General features: G+C 31.8%; 1 protein-coding gene across 3 annotated transcripts in view; it reads right to left on the bottom strand.

The window, feature by feature from the left end:
- Positions 1 to 20797, bottom strand: part of Rhp (GTP-Rho-binding protein rhophilin) — a 324144-nt gene that overhangs the window by 130149 nt on the left and 173198 nt on the right. For 2 of the 3 annotated variants that reach the window (XM_072534291.1, XM_072534290.1), the window contains exon 2: positions 20323 to 20464. The exons of the other annotated variant lie outside the window; for it this stretch is intronic. In XM_072534291.1, the coding sequence (XP_072390392.1) occupies positions 20323 to 20397 (75 nt within the window). In that variant the 5' untranslated portion in view covers positions 20398 to 20464. The remainder of the gene's footprint in view (positions 1 to 20322; positions 20465 to 20797) is intronic. 3 annotated transcript variants of the gene reach the window in all.

The following is a 20797-nucleotide window of genomic DNA, read 5'->3' as shown; positions in this document are numbered from 1 at the left end:
ATTATAGGTTATTTATTAAGGGTGGCAATTATTTGTCTAAACTTTCACTCGATTGTGTAATTTGATTTCCAGTTCACCACACGTACAGTATTTTCTTAATACCCTGGTACGCGACAATTTTTTCTTAAAAGCCGTCGCTTTCTCGTAGCTATTTGTCTTCTCTTCGATAAATAAATATTGAAGTGACTACTTTAAAGTCAATTTTCACTTTCATTGCACATTTGACTTCCTATCTGTATATCATACTAATGAGTTAACTGTTCATTAAAAGTCCACAAGTATATGTAAGCGTCTGCTGTTTTTATATAAATTATTCTGTTATTGTAGACTTTCCTCGGTCAATAACATTTATTTCTATGATCAAATAGCAGAATCATAATATTAGTATTAGCGACAAATGCAAACCATCAAGCTATTTACAAGAACAAAATGAATTACCGATACTTTATTTAACCTTTATTTAATAATTATTATTTATGCTTATTTTTTTTGAAGTTATACTTCTATACGCGCGCTCCACGTTGGAAATTTGAACGGGATTGAATCGGTGAAATCATTACATATGTAAGATAATGAGTAAGTGAGAGACAGAAGATATATTTTCTCTCTCTTCCTCTCTTGAATATAAAAATGTTCCTTTTGTATATATATTTAATATTATATATTATATATTATATATTATATATTATATATTATATATTATATATTATATATTATATATTATATATTATATATTATATATTATATATTATATATTATATATTATATATTATATATTATATATTATATATTATATATTATATATTATATATTATATATATATATATATATATATATATATATATATATATATATATATATATATAAATACATTATATAATATTTATTAATATTATTATTTATGTGATATGTTTTGTATTATTTATTAAATGTTCCATAATTATTTTAGTCTTTTGTATTTCAAAATAATAATCTAAATAAATCACTGTATGAGCGAGAACTGTCAATTTTGAAATACGTTTGTGTCATGTCTAATTGGCAAATGTTTTACGTGTTTGGTTCATACGCTGGTGTATGTGAGTTCGAATCCCAATATGAATTTCCTTTTTTATTTTTGAAATATTTAAAAACCCCACGTTAATTTTATTAAATATATTTAATATACGCAAAAATGCTAAATTTTAAAATAAAATGAAAATTTACAACATAATCCGAGTTGTTGGTTTTTGAAGTTATACTTCTATACGCGCGTTCTACTTTGGAAATTTTCACGGGAGTAACAAGCCTCGTTAGGCATGTTAAATTATAAATTAAAACTTGTAAATATCTCAAGAAAGTTTAAATGTGTACTTATATACACAACAAACAACAATTAAATATTGTATTTGTCAATGTTTAACAATGAATTTTACTGCAGAGCATTTTATATATATATATATATATATATATATATATATATATATATATATATATATATATATATATATATATATATATATATATGGTAGATGAAAAGGGGGGTTGAGGTTAATTGGGTATACAGCTGATTAAAAGCCAAGTGTACTCTGTTTAACAATTCATTATATTTCGCCAATTTTCATTGGCATCATCAGATGAGAGCTACAATTATTTAAAACATGGTAAAATACAATTTAATAATAGTTTGTTGTTTATATACTTACTTAATTGAGGTTAATGGCAGTGCGATTTATTTTAATACCATCAAGTAAAAATTTTTTTGTTGGAATAATGTTGATTGTAGTTGATGTTGTTTCCTATATTTTAATTTGTAATCAACATCAACTACAATCAACATTATTCCAACAAAAAAATTTTTACTTGATGGTTTTAAAATAAATCGCACTGCCATTAACCTCAATTAAGTAAGTATATAAACAACAAACTATTATTAAATTGTATTTTACCATGTTTTAAATAATTGTAGCTCTCATCTGATGATGCCAATGAAAATTGGCGAAATATAATGAATTGTTAAACAGAGTACACTTGGCTTTTAATCAGCTGTATACCCAATTGACCTCAACCCCCCTTTTTTATATATATATATATATATATATATATATATATATATATACATATAAAATAAAAATATATATTTTCATTAAAATATTGATTCAATCCTTCATTTACTTACTATACTCCTATTACAGGTCAAATGTTTATATACAGCAAACGATGCACCGTATACCTGTATACCTAATTCTTTTTCTCCTTCTGCTCTCTCTTACCTATAGCATTACATATGTAATGATTGTGCATATTGACTCCCATATAAATTTGTAACGACGAACGCGTGTATAGAAGTATTACTTCTACCGGCAGTCCCACTGGACTGCCACACCCGTTTTTTTATTTCTGAAAAATTGATGCTCTAAAAGTCACAAACTTAACAAAAATATATGTTTAAAAAATGTGAAACTCCAATTTTTTGATAATTGGCTGTTGCGAAAACGTAACACTGGGCAGTTAGGATGTAAACTTTTAAAATACGTGATTTGAAATGTTTTATTGAATCATATAAAAGAGATTTGAATAAACTGGCATTAAAATAATATAAAGTATGACTATGAAATTTAATAAAACATTTTTTATGTAAAGCAAACTTACATTTAATACATTTTTTATTGGTTGTTGAGTGACAAAGGACGCATCGGGTTCGTTTTTCTTGGGTAGAAATAAGATGGCCGATGTTGTCGAATCGAACATCTTGTGTAATGTTGTTTATGGAAGATTGAGATGAACCAGGTGTTCTTGGAGGAGTTCCAAACATCGACAATAAGGCTTTGACTATATTTCAACGAAACTGCAGCAAATTCATTTCGGGTTGTTCAGGAATAATGTGTCTCATTCTACGATAAATTAACCAAGTATTTTGTATGGAAACATCAAGACCCAAGATAAATAAAGGCCAATACCATTTCTTGGACCTTATATTTGTTCTGTCATAGGCAACATTTTGATCCATCCGATCAGTTCCTCTCATATTTTCGTTATAAGCCCGAATAAGATGTAGTGTAACTTTGAATTTTTTGCTTTGGGCAAAGGAGTATCTATTCGCTTGATAAACTGGCGTCGTTTTATGGTAATTCGATGCCAAAGTAACTATGCCGTTGTCATTCCACCTATATGTACGTATGTTCCACCATAACACCTTATTTTTGTCGCCGTACCAATTTTCGTAAATTCCACGTATGGATTTTATAAATGTTTCACTGAATGGACACAAATAATTATTGGCATATAAACAATGAGGCATAACCCTATCGCATTGAATTTTAGGAATAAGTTGAGCAAACTGCAATATTATTCCACCTCCAAGGCCAAATTATTTTTTGTATTCATTGGATTTTCCCTTGGCTCCTTGATAAATATTGAAATCTATGAGGTTGTAACGATAAGACTACCAAAGAGAATTGAAGTACTATTGTAAAAATATTACCTCAATCAACCATGGGAGCTTATCGTCTATACCTTGCCTAGCTCAGTATCTCAAGGGTGAGTTCGTCTTGTCTTAAACTAGGGATTGAACCTGAGTTCTCAGTTGATAGCAAATAAGACAAATTTTAACCAAACATATTTATTTAAATGTATAAAAAAACAATAATTAACCCTGCCAAAGCTTAACAGTTAATAAGTGTTACTTATTGCTTCGATGGGCTGCTTGTGTGTTCTAGCTGTTGGGTCCTCCAATTAGAATTTGTGGCTTCTGGAGAGCTGCAGTCACACGTGGCTGTATGTCCTGACCAATTGTTGAACTCCAAATAAGGTGGTTGATATCAAGCCAATAAATCCAATAAACCAATAAAATGTCCAATAAACCAATAAACTGTCCAGTAAACCAATAAACTGTCCAGTAAACCAATAAACTAAAAGGATAAGGAACAACTTGCATTAGAAACACATCAAAAAGAAAGGTTTAACTTCCTTGCCATCTTACAAAATTACACTTAAACAAATAGCGTATGGCAAGGATAAAATGAAATATGAATGTTACTACTTAGTTAAATTCTGTTAAAGAGTCCTAATGCATATATCAGAAAAAAAATGTGCTTTCGAAAGAAAGTAAGGTTACAAATATTGGAAATGTGCTCAGAATTATAAAATAAATATCACAATGAAAGTACTTACCCCAAGAGATTTTGTAGACCATAAAAATGAGTCTTATAATAATTTTTGTCTTCTTTTATAAATTTCAAAAAGAGGCAAAAAATAATCCCACTACAGAAAAGTTGTTTTGACAGAAAGTGGGAGACTGAATGAAGTTAGCACATATGTTATAGGATGTTGCTATAGATATCATGAAACTATCTTTTCTGTCAACACGGAACAGAATAGTCTGCCGAACAAAAAGAGAGAGGGCGAATATTTATTCTACGGGACAGAAAGAGAGAGAAAATAAAGACAGAGGAAGAAAAGAAAAAACATAGGGCGCCAACTATTTTTATAAATAAAAAATAGTAAAAATTAAACTGAAGATAAAGAAATTAATAAATTAATAAACAAATTAAAATGAAATAATTATTTAAATATAAATTAATAGAGATGTGACGTTTATAACGTTAAAAGGTGACCAGATTTCTGATTCGAACATCACGAGTTATACCCAAAGCGTATGAGCTTATCTTTTATATGCTGTTTCATACCATGACACCCATGTCCCATAGTATGGTATCATGGCCTCATCCACGCTGGATTCGGTTTCCCATACAGTGTATTCAGTAAATGATTTGCGGAGACTTTTAAGGTACGGAGAAATTTCGTATGTTTTGTCTGAACGATCTATGTTTAGGTTATCATTTATAATAAATTGGGGTGGCTAGCTGTAATAATTTAGGATTGAAGCTGTAAATAAATCTAATAAACCCCTCTAATGAATTGTCTCCACTCTGATAAAGGCTGTCACCATTGTAGAAGACGTCTGTCTCAATCTCCTTATCAATGCCTCTACAATTCTTAGGGGATACTTATCCCTGCGAGCGGGGCAAGGCTTACTGGTTCCACTAGTCTGGACTGACTGGTTCCGCCCTCGCGGATTTACAAGAGGGTAGGGAAATTTTTGGAAGGAAGGGAATTAAGGACTTCTCGGTCTCAGGTCCTGCAAGGAGTGAGAGGCTATGGGCTTACGTTAGAAGCTGGAGCACTGCATAAGCGAAATGTGTATCTCTTCTAGTCTCGACCTGTAACGGCTAGGAATAACAAAAACAAATTTCGAGTTTACAATGTATTAAATAGACTGTACACTACAAAATATCAGTTATGCCAAAAAATGTTCGATTAGGCGCGAAGGGAGACGAGAAGAGACAAAGCAAGGAATTAAAGGTCGGACAATTCCGTATCTTACATATACCTTGGGTTAGTATATAGATCTTAGTTACCTTCGCGTATCTAGGCTCTAGCTAGTGAATACGCCTCCAGTCCTACAGGGATTTGAGATTACGAACCTTCGAATCTCCAGTTACCGACACTTATACGTCACACTATCCCGTCGAGTTAAATAGCGCGTTCACTGGCTGAGTATCGTCCGATCTCCACACTTCTGGCGTGGAGCGTCTAGAGTGCCAACTTCCCACTAGTCCGCCTCTCGCGTGGGGCCCTCTCAGGCGCCGCGCTATTACTGGCCGCTAAACCGCTTCGTTCCGTTTTTATCTATTGCCAACTCGTACTTTAGATTCTTTGGTCACTTTCGAAGTGGAGATTTGTTTTTACGTTTTCGCTGATTATGCCATCTATTCCATGGGTTAAACTGGATCACGCTATGTAGAACTTCTTAGTCAGCTCAATTCTTATCACTGGTTTAACAATTCGTACCTTGTATTAATTTCCAACAAGGTCTAAGTGTCGTAATTTTTTAAACATTCAGGCTTGTGTTAAACTGGGTCAATTGTTTTGTTTTTAATTTGAAATGTATACGTTAAACTGTGTCGAATTTATTCTTTATTAATTTGGAATATGTAATAATTGCTTAAATAATTATTACTCTTTACTAGGCTAATTGTCCCTTAATTTTTCCCTCTTTACTTCCTTGCTATGTTTACATACACATTAAAATGGTTTCAAATCGGTTACGATGCATGTTACTTAAAATCTGTATATTTTTAACGTCATCAGATTATTCCCAGTACATGCTTCTTCTTGGATTCGTGCTGTACTCACTAACTAGTAAAATCCTTATAAAGGCTTTTAACTCGTCTACTCCAAATTTTAAAGTATTACCTTTTTGAAGAGGATAACGAACTGTTTCCTTTAGAAATCAAAGATCTGTAAAGGAGTGAGTAGTCGTGAATAAAATGAAGTGTATGTGTTCCACTGGGTTTTTTTAATATTCAATAACTAAATAAAGGGCATTTTCATCTGGTAAATTTCTCTGAATCCATTTTCATGGTAATAGGGTTACAATATTTGTACGAATCACAGTAGATGCCAGTTGAATATCTTCAATTTCTTCATGTTGTGTCTCTATTTCTGTTTCTATGTTAATCTCTTTCGTATCGTCTTTTTCCTGAATTTGTGTCACACTTTATATTTTCGATCACTTCATCAATCCTTCTTTCTTCTTTTTGATGAATTACAGCTTCTGATTCCACATTTAACATATTTTTGTTTAGGTTATTGAATTTTCCTCCACAGTTTTCATCTCCAGTGTCTTCATCAGTCAAATCAGTAGGGTCATGAGGTGCTAGGAAAAAAACTGCACTGGAATCCGACTCCATAAGGTTCGATTCTTCCAGCATAGACATAATTTTATGTGCCCTTCATTCGTAAAATATTTTTTTAGGACGACTATTATTACTAGTACGACCGAAACTGGTTGAGTCAAGTTTTACACATCGTTTCTAGAACAAAAATGATTTTATGTACTAATAATATGCCTTGTGTTACGAAAATGCAACAGTGGTAATGAGGCAGTTGTACCAACTAGCACAGATAAAATAACACGTTAAACAATACATTAAAACATACCTAGGAAACTGTTGTGAAATAAATCTGAACTTTAACTTCCCGAATAAGTCATGTCATTTTCCAAAAGATGGCGCCATAGTGGGCTACGTCAACTGTTGCGAAAACGCAACGCTGGGCATTAATGGGTTAAAAGAGAATAAAAAGAAAAAATATTTCAAAAGCCAGTTAACAAGCTTTGGAAAACAACCGTCCATAAAAGGGCAAGCTGTTTTATATTTTTTAATCAAGCAATGCCGCATTCAACCGACAATTATTGTTTTATACACAATTCTTTTTGCCAAATTTTTTTCTGAGTACTGGCGTTTTTTGTACACCTACTCTTAGATAGTCACTAAAACTAATTTGTTCGGACTTAATTTTATATACAAAGGAGAAATTACTGACTGTTGAGGTGTTTCATTGGTGAAAACTGAAACTCCGGGAGATCTTATTGTTGAGATGTCTTCAAAACTTTGGATTTAGTTTATTAAAAGATATATATTCATTTTTAGTACCGATATTTGATCAGTGGCTCCTTCAAGACCCCAGTATGCAAAATATACAAGACATATTATACGGCTCTTAATGCATAAGTAATATATCAAAACTTTCAGTTGATTATTAAGTTTTCAGGAAGATAAATATGAATATTGATGAATTGATAAACAACAAATTATTTCCTTCACAATTGGAGAGTAAAGTTGTGTTTAATTAAAATGAAATAATAAGAATGTTCGCTTCTAGATATTTCAACATTTAGGTGTAGGTTTTAACTAGTTTTTTATAGTCAAACATGAACGTAATAGCCCATTATTGTTTTAAGCATACAGAATGATGTCATTTCAATTATGAATTATGACAAGAAAGTTCCATTTGGCAAATAATTTTTCAGACAAATGGCATAATTTGTGTATTCCTTCTAACTTCCCGTTTCTGCTGATTTAAAGTCATTAATAAGGTTAGCTGTAAATGATAATAATGTTTCTATTCTCACTTTGTAAATGTAATGTAATAACGATAAATGAAGAGGAAAGGATCTTTTTAGGATGTTTCTAAACTTGTGTAAAAATGGTGACAAGATAAATAGGTGAAGTTGATTAACTCGACAACGTATTTTGGACTAGCAAAAATACTCATCATCCATTAGCTTGTTCTTTTTACTAACTCTGGGATTACCAAATTAAGTCCATAACTAAGACAAAACTTTCCCCACGTTACGACTTTTTTTCGAATATGCAATTAATGATATAGCTCATGTCTTCACAGTGTAGGAAAAAGTCACCATACGGTCTTTTAGGCCATATCATAGCCGCAGACTAGAACAATTACCGACGTCGGCATGGCGGAAAGAGAAAATTCAAGAATGGCTTACAGAAAAGGAGATTGCATACGAAGAATCAATGCTCAAAATTCAGCTACTTGACATTGCACGATTAAGGAAAAGTGAATATCTTAAATATGCTGTGGATGAAACTGCAAAAGATTTTGGTGTCAAAGTTCTGCGTCTACCACCTTATCATTGCGAACTTAATCCCATTGAACTTATCTGGGCGCAAGTGAAAGGAGAAGTAACGAAGTTAAGGAACTTTTGATTCAAGCAATCCTCCATGTAACTCCAGAGAAATGGGCTAAATGTATAGGCCACATAATTAAAGAAGAACATCGTATGTGGGAACTTGACACTCATGTCGAAGTTTTACTAGAGCCAATTATAATTACACCAGGTGAAGATAATGACAGCGATAGCAGCACTGAATCTTCAGATTTAGACAGCGTATAATATTTTCTAATAGTTTAGTAGGAACATCATCATAAAAAAACCAAAACAAAAAAAAAACGAGAAGAACATAGTAAGTGTGTATAGTGTTTGTGTTTAAATAGAATAGTACAATGTTTCGCTACATCAAAAATTATTTTTATTTTGTTTTTATAGAATTTTTTTTTGTTTTATAGGATTTTATTTTGTTTTGTTTTATACTGTTTAAGTGTTTTGTTTATTTTATTTAATGGGACAATATGGCTCTTGGCGAACACCCATTTAAAAAAAAGCAAAGCGCCACAAGTCATACCTCTGGGGTGGTGTGGAAACTGTCTTAAAATTTGTTTTAAAAAAATTTCATTGTGTAACTCTTTAAGGACGGGTCACGTCAAAAGACATTTTAGCGTAACTTCCGCGACAGCTGGGTGGCCTCAGTAAGCTTTCTGCAAAATTACTTGTTTTTTATAGCTTTTTGTTTGTGGCATTCTGTATTTTTAGGAGACTGTATGGAATAAGCCACAAAATATTTATTTATAGGTTTAATTTACTGATGTTTCGATCTCTATATAAAGAGATCGTTTTCAAATAGACAAGTGATAGTAATATTTATTTTTCTATGGCTTTTTGCTTGCCGTTCTGTTTATTTAGAAATAATGTTGGGAATAAGTAACAATATATTTAATTAAAATGTTTATTTTACTGACGTTTCGATCTCTATATAAAGAGATCGTTTCCAAATATACAAATGATAGCAATATTTATTTTTCTGTGGCTTTTTGCTTGTGACATTCCGTATTTTTAGGGAGAATGTTGGAAATAAGCCACAATACATCTATTTACATGTTTATTTTCCTGACGTTTCGATCTGTATTCCAGAGATCGTTTTTAAAGTTAAGAAAAAAAAAAGAAAATATATAATATAAGATTATATAAATATATAATAATAAACAAATAAAATAAATATAACTATAATTTATATCTTTGAAAACGGTCTTTGGATATAGAGATAGAAACTTCAGTAAAAACCTGCAAACAAATATATTGTGGCCTATTTTGAACAATAATATTTAAACAATATAATATAATTAACGTTGAAATAAAAGTGAGTGTACGCCACTGGATTTTCATACGTCTTTCCCCACTTATACGCCTTCAAACGATGAATCACTCTCCCAAATAGTGAAATTAGAGTTTACACGCTTTATTTTTTTAAAGAGCCTTTTTTTTTCTCTCTTTTCTTCGTATAAATATTTATTTTTGGCCCAACTATACGACGGTCACTACCAGTTGTTACGTTGTTTATTGTTGTGACATCTTCAAATATTTTTTGTTGTTTTAGAGAAAATAGTCTATTCCATTTTTGGTAGTTCCGTTAGGTGCGATCTATGTTCCCTTTCTGTTACTTTTTTTGTAAAAGGTATCCATAGCATACATATTTTCTTGTTCCAAGTATTTCATAAGTTTTTTTCCTCTTGTGTTTCGTATGCACAATCCCAAATTTCCAATCTTGTTTTCCAGAGTATAAAATATGTTACATTCAATACATTATAATCAAAATTATTGAAGAGAGTTCAATAATTTGGACTCACTAATTAAATTAACCAAAGTTTTTAACGTCTATATTTATTGATAGCTCATATTCTTTTTGATCTATTTTGTTCATTATTTTCTGAACGTCTTCGAGATGGTTCACCAATATACCAGTATCGTCTGTATTCCTAATGTTATTATACAGTGTTCCATCGATCTTTATTGCAACTCTTTCTCCCTTTAGAGTTCTTCTTAAGAACGCTTCAGAGTATGCATTGAAGAGGAGTGGTATTAATGCACTAACATGCCTTACCTTTCTTCTAATTTCAATTTCTAGTTGTATCTGTTAATAATATCGAACTCCTAAGTTTGTCTTAACAACTATTATGCTTAAACTGTAAGCTACTTAAAATAGATCAAATGAAGGAAGTATTTTTACAACCAATCAAATAAACAATTAAGCCGTAATTAAAACATCTCTACCTAATTAAATAACTAATATCAATAAAGATTTTATCTGTAGAATGGCGAAGAGAAAATATATTTTATATAGCTATAAAAATTTCAACCGTCACTAAGAGAAAGCCCAAAAAATAGATTTATTCTTTTGTGTGGGTGATAACTATTAACAGAACAATATAACATATTTGAATTATTGTTATGACACCACATAAAAATGATCAAGCTTACAATAAAACTGCAACATTCAACACGAAACCAATAAATTACATAGATGGAAATCAGTTGGAAGTAAAAGACAATTAGAGCAGGTCAGATTTACTGATAATCCATTGAAAAGTTACATTTAGGGTTGCATTTTTCAGAGAACGCAACTTTATTTTTTTGAAGATATATACTTCTATACGCGCGCTCCACGTTGGAAATTTGTATGGGAGTGAATTTGTGAAATCATTACATATGTAAGATAATGAGTAAGAGAGAGACAGAAGATATATTTTCTCTCTCTTCCTCTCTCGAATATAAAAATGTTCCTTTTGTATATATAATTTAATATTATATATATTATATAAAGATATATATACATATAATAAAATATTTATTAATATTATTATTTATGTGATATGTTTTGTATTATTTATTAAATGTTCATAATTATATTAGTCTTTTGTATTTCAAAATAATAATCTCAATAAATCACTGTATGATCCAGAACTGTCAATTTTAAAATACGTTTGTGTCATGTCCTCGGTAGTATAGTAGTCAGTATCCCCGCCTATCACGCGGGAGACCAGGGTTCGATTCCCAGTCGCGGAGGACTTTTTTATTAATATTACCACATTATTGTCATTTTTAAATACTTATGGATATTGCATTTTAATTTGTATTGTATTATTATATGGAATTATGTTGCACTGTATTGTAGTGTATTTTTTTATGTATATTATTGTCATTTTTAAATACTTATGAATATTGCAGTTTAATTTGTATTGTATTATTATATTAATAACAAAATAAACAATGAGTTTTACTGCAGAGTATGTGTAAAAAATTTTTGCATTTAACTCCTTTCATACATATATGAAATTAAAAATATACATTTTCATCAAAATATTGATTCAATCCTTCATTGTTAGTAAGTTGTTATTAATTCTGTTTCTCTTTCTGCTATGTCTTACCTATAGAATTACATATGTAATGATTGTGCAGATTGACTCCCAAATAAATTTGTAACGGCGAATGCGTGTATAGAAGTGTAACTTCCACCGGCAGTCCCACTGGACTGCCACACCCGTTTTTTTAATGTGTGGGATGGAGTTAGTATAAGCTTAAGTTCATGTTTGTATGGTCGCTACTCCGTAGCTAATCCCCCAGCTGTCATTTTGGAAAAAGGTGAGCAAAGGATTTTTATGCTGAATCTAGTAAACTAGCAACCTTACAGATAATTTAATAAAACAATATTTGTAGTAAATAAAATTTCTTATAACTTTATTTTTGTTAGATTTTATTGTAAAATAAAATGACATCACAGTCATTTTACAGGTAGTCACATTCTTTATTCATATTACTTTTAATCGTAAAATAAAAATAAAAAAATTATAAACAAATATAACTAAAAATTTTAGAAAAAATAATTCTTTTGGGCCTTATAACTTTTTTTCTGGTAATTTTACAATAAAACGACAACAAAGCAATATTATAGAGGGGTTTTCATAGAATAATTTTCACTACAAATTTGTTTAATTTCAGTAATATCTCTGTATTTTACTGCGCTCCGAAATTAGCTGAGTTCTTGAATACTCGTTATCTTGGAATAAAGAGTGCAAGGGGTATCTCGTAAACTAACAATTCTACACAAAAATTGTGTCCGACATTATTTGTAGCAAATTAAATTGTCTACAAATTTATTTCTATTACTTTTTATGGTAAAATGGAAAATGAAAAAGTTATTAACAAAAACAACAATTTTTGAATAAATTTTTTTTTGGCCTTAACTTTTTTTAGTCATTTTACAATAAAATAATGTCAAAACAATATCCTAGAGAGTTTTGCAACGAATCATTTTCACTACAAACTTGTATAGTTTCATTAATTTTTCTGGATTCTAAGGCGCTCCGAAGTTGACCGGTTTCTTAATAACTCGTAAGAATACCATAAAAACTCAACCATCAGACTTAGTTTTCCATTATATATTTTTTATATGAATTATTTTAAATAAATTTATTATTCTTACAATATTCCTATGTTATTATTATTATCCACCCATTCCGCAACTAAAAAACGTACCCCACCTCGTACGCTTGAACCGAAAAAGCACCAATGGACAGAGATAAAGTTTAATAAGAGCACCATACAAATATTTATTTATTCCACAACAAACACATTTTACAGAATAAAATGTAATTACAAGTAGGGATTTTGACATTAGACATACCTACAGTCCATCTAATTTACTTACCGTTGCACGTCATTATCATTGACAGGGATCGAAGTTGACATAGTTGCCAAAGTATAAATAAATCCTGAATCCATTTTAAATCAAATAAGTCACATAATTATTGCAAAAGTGGATTATACAACAAAACAAATTAATATTTAATGTAAATAAATAGAAACAAAACAGGCGTTAAAAAATAATCTTGTTAAAAACAATTTGAGCCGCTTGTATGCGTCGTATAAAGATGTAAAATGGAATTCTTAAATAAAAACAACACTTTTTTCATTACTTATTAACATTAGTCAACACCGCAACTGTCAAATAAGTGTTACCAATTTATGCCAAAATATCACCTTCGTTCGATTACAGTTACAGTGTATTCCGAACAAATGTTCTTCATAAAAACGCTTTATAATGCATTTATACAAAATAAATGAAATATATTATTGTGTATTTCTTTAAGTTAACATTAATAGAAATCTTTAAATATTATTTCTACTCGTATATAATAAAATATGTCTAGTGGCTGTAATGCCAGTGTACTCGGCAAAGTGATTCTAAAAAAGAACACACCTACCGCCTAAATATTTCGTGTTGGTATCATGTGACCTGATGGGCTATGACGCTGATGACGTGCAACGGTATGTAAATTTGATGAAGTATATATGCTAAGATAAAGTGATCGAAGCGGATAAAAAGCTAGATTTAATAGCTTTGATGTTGGTGTTGAAGATATCTATGCTGCTATTTTTTTTAGTATTATATTGCACTGCCTCATCATGTTGTTTATGGGCGAGCAGTCTGTCTCACAAATAAAAAAAAACAGCCCCCTATGACTTAACCTTAAGTTAATCTTAGGTACCAAAAACTTTATATAGTTGATCAAGAATAAGTCTTTATATTTTAAGTTACCTATTAACAATATAATATACAAGTAGCAATGCTTGTATTTTCTGTCTCTGTTCCAGTGTTACAAATTTGAAACTTTCAAGCATACTCCGGTAAGACACCAAGTATGGAAAAGATTTATATTTTCTAATATATAGATATCTGAAAAACCTTTTTTGTACCTTTTCAATTAAATCTATATTTCTGCATGAGGTGCCCAAGCTACAGAAGCATACTCAAGATGTGATCTTACCAAGGAATTATATAGTTTAATTATGCTATCTATCATCTTAAAATGTATATATTGTTCCAAGATAAATTTCTTGGTACTGAAAAGTACAAAAAAAAATTATTAGACCTGTTCTACCTGAAGTGAGTTTTAGTGTCAACCAGACTGAATCTGATGCAGATACAGTCATCATCCGTTCTGCGCTTACTGCATTTCAATCTATGATTCTGTGACTGTCGCAGCAGAGGACATTGACATTCTTATCTTGCTCACGGCATTTGGAAGGAAGCAGTCATATGTTGTCTGTCTTAATCGTCTAAATGTCCAAAAGCTTCAAAAGGATGTCTTCTTCTAAATGTGCCTATCTTTTAGAGATGTTGGCGACCACATTCACCCATCTTATTCTATTCACAGCAGATCGAAATAGATCAGTTGACGTAGACTAGTCCACTTCCTAAGATTGGCTAGCCAGGATATACGTCTACGTCCAGGGACTCTCTTACCCTCAATCTTGAATTGTAGAATCAACTCTAGAAGTCGGTATTTATCATTACGCATGATGTGGTCAGAGTAAGCCAATTTTTTGTTTTTTATGGTGTTAATAATTTCTTTGTCTTTTCTTAGCCTCTGTAGAATAGTTATGTTACTTATGTGGTGTATATATGAGACCCTCAACATACGTCGGTAGCACCACATTTCAAATGCCTCTAATCGTTTTATGGCATTTTCTGTAAGGCTCCAGGTTTCTATGGAAATCGTCATCTTTGCGTTGTAGTGTTTCAACTTCCGTACATTTCTTCGTCCGCCATGCTTCTTTGGCTCCTTTTATCTCCTTTAGTATAGTCTTATGCAACTTTTTGTATTTGTTTCTACCTTTTAATTTTCTTCGCTCTTCCACCATCTGCAATATTTTATCTGTCATCCATTCTTGCTTCTTTTCTCTCTTTGATTTTAGATATTCATGCACAATTGTGGTAATAGATGTCTTCATTTAGTTCCACTGTTCTTCTATGCCTCTAGTAGTGTCTTCAACTATTTTCACAAAATTCAAAATTCAAAATTCAAAATGGTGTAAGTCGCATCAATTATACTTTCCTTTAAGTTTTATATATAGCGACGAATTTGCTGTTTCTCCTTGCTTTTTCACAATGCGACACAACATTAGTAGCTTACAATATCGGCAAACTTAAATTCATTACAATTTTACAAAAACATCCTAAGTAAGCTAGCAGAACAGCATTATTTCTCAGTGAGAAAGCCGAGACATCTTTGCCTACTGTCGTTGGTGAACGTTTTTTTGTCTTTTTATATCGTAGAAATAAAGATTTCTTTAACATGATGAGATACAAACGATTCGCCAAGACAGTGACCAAAAATACATTTAACTTATCATCGCTTCCGCCAACACAAGATGCAGCTCGTTTCCACAGTGTTAAGGTGGGTACACATATGCGAGCCGCACAGTATACGTACCGTACGCATACCTACAGATCCTTGAAAAATATTCTACATCGTACTGATCGCATACTTTTCTCGATCCATGAAAAGCGACAAACCAACAACGAACACACATGTGCGAACTGATTCATTTTATTTATAATTTGGGTACTGATTTATGTTCCTGTTTTTGCTTGTTTAACAAAAATAAAAATATGTACAATAATCAGTTTACTGTTTTCTCACGTCTCTCTAGGAAGGAACACGTCATTCACACAATGTCGATTTGATGACACAATAAAAATGTTCGCTGCGTCTAGTAAGCACCGTCCAAACTGAAAGACAAGCTTCCTTTGAAGTCGTGAAATAAACCGCAACAATTTGGTTCGCGACGAGTCACGATGAAACAGTACGCAAGCGGTTTTTTGTGCCGTACACATTAACGAATATAGCGTTCGCATACCGTATGCATACCGTTTGGCTCGTATATGTGTACCGACCTTTAGAGTTTATCACCAGGAAACACTGCAATCTTGAAGATTGTGGCTGGAAAAAGAATGGAAAAATTTGGATACCAATTAAAACTTCCAACAAAATTAAAACACCTTTTGAACTTCTGAAATTAATTTTTTGCAAATGCAAGGGAAACTGTCAAAGGATGTGTTGTTGCCTACAAGTTGGCCTCAAATGCTCTACAGTGTGTCTCAATTGTTCTGGCAAAACCTGCAGTAATATCAGGAAAATATCAAAGGTAATCAAAAAATTCAAAGAATTCGAAGATAAATTCCCACAATGACAGCGATTCTAACTTTCGTTCCTTCGCTAACATTAATCTTCGTTACTGAATTAGATTCTGAACCGCAGCCTGGACCATCAAAGAAAATGAAAAAACAGTAGCTAAAAAACAACTTTTTAAATATATATTTAGTAAATTAGGCCTAATGGGGATACCAGTTAAAAAAACGCACCTCCAGACTCTAGCTCATAAGTGGTCGGAAAAAATGTTAATGTTACCGAAACAATTGGAGAAATAATTAATAACATAAGGTATGCTGATGACACTGTGATTCTAGCAAGTAGCATGGAGGAACTGAGTTGCCTAATGAGTAAGATACAAAAAACAAGTGCACAATACGGACTCAGACTAAATATCACAAAAACCAAATGGATGTTAGTAAGCAAAACCCAACAACCACAACAGCAACTGATATTAGACAATGAAAGAATACTTGGGAACAACAGTTAACTCAAATTGGGATCAAGCGAAGGAGATACGTATAAGAGTAGACAAGGCAAGAGCATCGTTCACTAGCATGAAGCAAATTTTCACCTCTAAAAGCCTCACCCTACCTCTCAAAATTCGACTTCTGAAATGTTATGTATTCCCGGTGTTGTTATATGGAATGGAGGCGTGGACAATGACCGCAACATTGATGAAAAAATTAGAGGCCTTCGAAATGTGGGCTTACCGACGTATATTACGTATATCCTGGACTGAGCACGTGATCAACGAAGAGGTACTACGCCGGATAGGTAAAGAGAGAGAGGTAGGAATAAGTATAAAAAAAGAAAGTTGGAATACTTGGGCCACGTTATGAGACATAATAAATATAGAGTACTACAGCTGATCGTTCAAGGAAAAATAGACAGCAGAAGGGGTCCAGGGAGGAGAAGACACTCGTGGCTCCAAAACTTGCGGCAATGGTTCGGATTGTCATCTGCTGAACTATTCAGATCTGCTGTAAACAAAGTCAGAATAGCCATGTTGATTGCCAACGTTCGGAACGGACAAGGCACATGAAGAAGAAGAAGCGAAACAATAAATGAAATTATACATTTTTGTAGTAAAAATTATTTTTTAAAAACAATCTATAATATTATTCTGATGTCTTTTTTTTGTAAAATGACCAGAAAAAAGTTAAAGTACAAAATAAAATTTGTTTAAAGGTCTTTTATTTTTTATTTTATCATAAAAAGTAATAGGAATAAATTTGTATACAATTTAATTTGCTACAAATAATGTCTGATAAAATATTCTATAGGGTTACTAGTTTACGAGATATATATATATATATATATATATATATATATATATATATATATATATATATATATATATATATATATAATCGAACACCTCTCTACCCTAAGGTGTGAGGTAAATACAAATACAGGTCACAGATACACATTACATCTCAAATCCAATGAAAATACAGAATTTTTTTTTTCTATTCTATTCTGTGCACGAATTTTGTCCATTCTTTTTTGTTTTTTGCCTTATTTTGAGCTTCTGACCATTCCATTCCCCTACTTTTCAAAATCTGCCCTACTTCGTCATCCCAGGTTTTCCGTGGTCTGCCTCTGGCTTTAAACTTTTTCACTTTAGCCTTTCAGACTTGCTTAACGGGTCGGTTGTCGCTCATTCGGCACAGATGACCAAACCATTTTATTTGTTGTGTTTCAATAGCGTGTAGTACTGATTCTATGCCCAGTTCTTCTCTAACATCTTCATTTCTTATTTTGTCTCGTCGTGGTATTCCTTTGACTCCTCTTAGATATTTCATATCAATGGCTTGTATCTTGCTTTTTAATTGCTTTGTTAAAACCCAGCTCTCGCTTCCATATATCAAGATTGGTCGGAATACTGTCTTATAAACTGTCATTTTGGTTCTTCTGCTGATTTCAGGTTTACCTATGAATGCTCTACTAAGATTATGGTACACTTTTGAAGCACTACTTATTCTTTCTGTTATTTCATTCTGCATGGTACCTTCTCTGTCTATTGTAACCCCTAGGTATTTGAATGCATCTACTTGTTCTATGAGTTGTTGGTTAATTTCTATGTTAACATTTCGGTTAGTTTTCGATATTAGCATCACCTTGGTTTTCTTAACATTAATCTTCATGTTTCTAATTGCCAGCTCATTATTCCATCTATCTATATTTTTCTGGAGGTCCCTCTCGTTGGAAGCGCATAACATGAGATCATCTGCGAATGCACACTCAGCTATACCAACCGGTCGTAGTTTACTGTATCCGATATCTACTTTGTGTATACTTGCTTTTGTTTCCTTAATTATGTCGTCAATAATCAATATGAACAGTGTGGGGCTCATAACACCTCCTTGTCTTAGACCCTCATTTATTGCAAACATCTCTGATTCCAAGTTATCCTTACGCACATAACTCTTGTTATTTTGATACAGATTTTTGATAGCACCTGTTAGTTGATGGTCAATATTTCTATTTTGCAGACTTTTCCAAACTGCTTCCTGGGACACTCTGTCAAATGCTTTCTCAATATCTAGAAATGCCATATATATTTCTGTGTTCTTTATTCTAGCTTTCTCAATTATTTGTTTTAACGTAAATATATGGTCTTGCGTACTGTGTCCCTTCCTAAACGCACTTTGTACTTCATCCAGATGTGGTTCAACGATGTGTCTTAATTTCTTTTCTAGGATGCTTTCATATATTTTGAAGACGATACTGAGTAGATTAATTCCTCTATAATTTTCACAAGAACTTGGGTCTCCTTTCTTAAAGATTGGTAGTATTATGCCAATTCTCCAATCTTCGGGGACTGTACATCGATTCCAAGCCATGTTCATAATTTTGGTTAAAAATTCAACTCCTTTCAGTCCCATTGTCTTTAACATTTCAGCAGTGATTTTGTCATGACCAGCTGATTTACCTCTCTTTGTATTATTAATTGCTTCTTTGACTTCTTCTATTTGAATATCATTTTCTTGTCCATGTTCTCCTTCTACTTCTATCATTACAGTTTCCTCTTTCGGTTGTCTTGGTGTTAGGAGTTCGCTGAAGTATTGTCTCCATCTTTCCATAATCTCATTTGGTCTGATAATCAGTGTGCCGTCTTTACGTTTCACCTGTTTCATCGTTGTTTCTTTACCTTTTCTTAGCGTCTTTAGTGCCTTGTAAAACAATTTTTGGTTACCACGACTATCTGCCTCCATCTTCATTCCAAACTAGTTTACGAGATACAGCGCGAATATCCTTTGCACCTCCTTTTCCACGATGGCGGCCGGGAGAAACGTGTGTGAACCCCCAAACCTTATACTTATACCTATACTACCCCAACACATAAAAAAATCGCGTCCTCTGATAAATGCACGCTAAGGCCTAAAAAATCTAACATTTCAAAATTATCAATTTTAGAGAAAACTGAAAGAGACCTTTGTTCTTTATGTATGTTTTCCAAAAAAAAAACCACAAAATCAATATGTTTCCTGGAGCAAAAAAGGTGATTTTTGTAATCTGTTTAAGATGTCTGTCCAAAAATGTCGCCCAGCACCATCCAGATTTGGTTAAAGGGGGCGTTTTTTAACAGGAATCCGCAAAGTACCTCATTATAATAGATGTAGTATGCGGTGTAGAGTATATTGTTTCCAATAAAATTATCATCGCTTTAATAGTTTTTTTTGTCTTTTTTTATTAGTTTATCTACATTTTTGGTTAAACAGGTATCTATTAATGCATATATTCTGCTTCTTTTTTAAGCACAGTTGCCTATTTATCTATAATCATAGTAAAATACATTTATGTTTTATGTTTGGATCAGAAAAATATAAAAGTCTTAATTATAATAACAGAAAAACTTACCTGAGGTATATTTAGATCTGGAATTATCAGCAATTTTTGTTTTTCACTTTTCTTATACGTACAAAACTTATTCATTTTAGTATTGTTTCAGTCAGTTCACATTTCACTTTATTAACATTATAAAAGTATACAAAAACTAAACCTTGAAGGAAAAATTACTCTTATTAAGAAAAGTCGTTTAAAGTTTATAAACTAAACATCTAGTCATTAAAAAGTCTTGTTCAACAGAAAAATTGGTTTTTACAAACCCAAAATCCTTTAATGGAGCATTAAAATTGATATAGTTTATTATGACTTCGATAATAATTATTAAGAGTCACTTAAAGTATTTTTTATTACTTAATTCATATATTGGCATCGTCTATCAAAGCATAGCAAGGGAAAAATATAAGGACGCAAGAGCACACTTATCATGTTTAAACGAAATTTTGAAAATGAAAAAATATCCTTCCGATAGGTGCTGCATTTGCTGACC

The sequence above is a fragment of the Diabrotica undecimpunctata genome, chromosome 6 (genome assembly GCF_040954645.1).
Source record: "Diabrotica undecimpunctata isolate CICGRU chromosome 6, icDiaUnde3, whole genome shotgun sequence".
In the NCBI taxonomy this organism is placed as follows: Eukaryota; Metazoa; Arthropoda; class Insecta; order Coleoptera; family Chrysomelidae; genus Diabrotica; species Diabrotica undecimpunctata.
The sequence above is the reverse complement of the archived record's forward strand: the minus strand, read 5'-3'. Positions and strand labels throughout refer to the sequence as shown.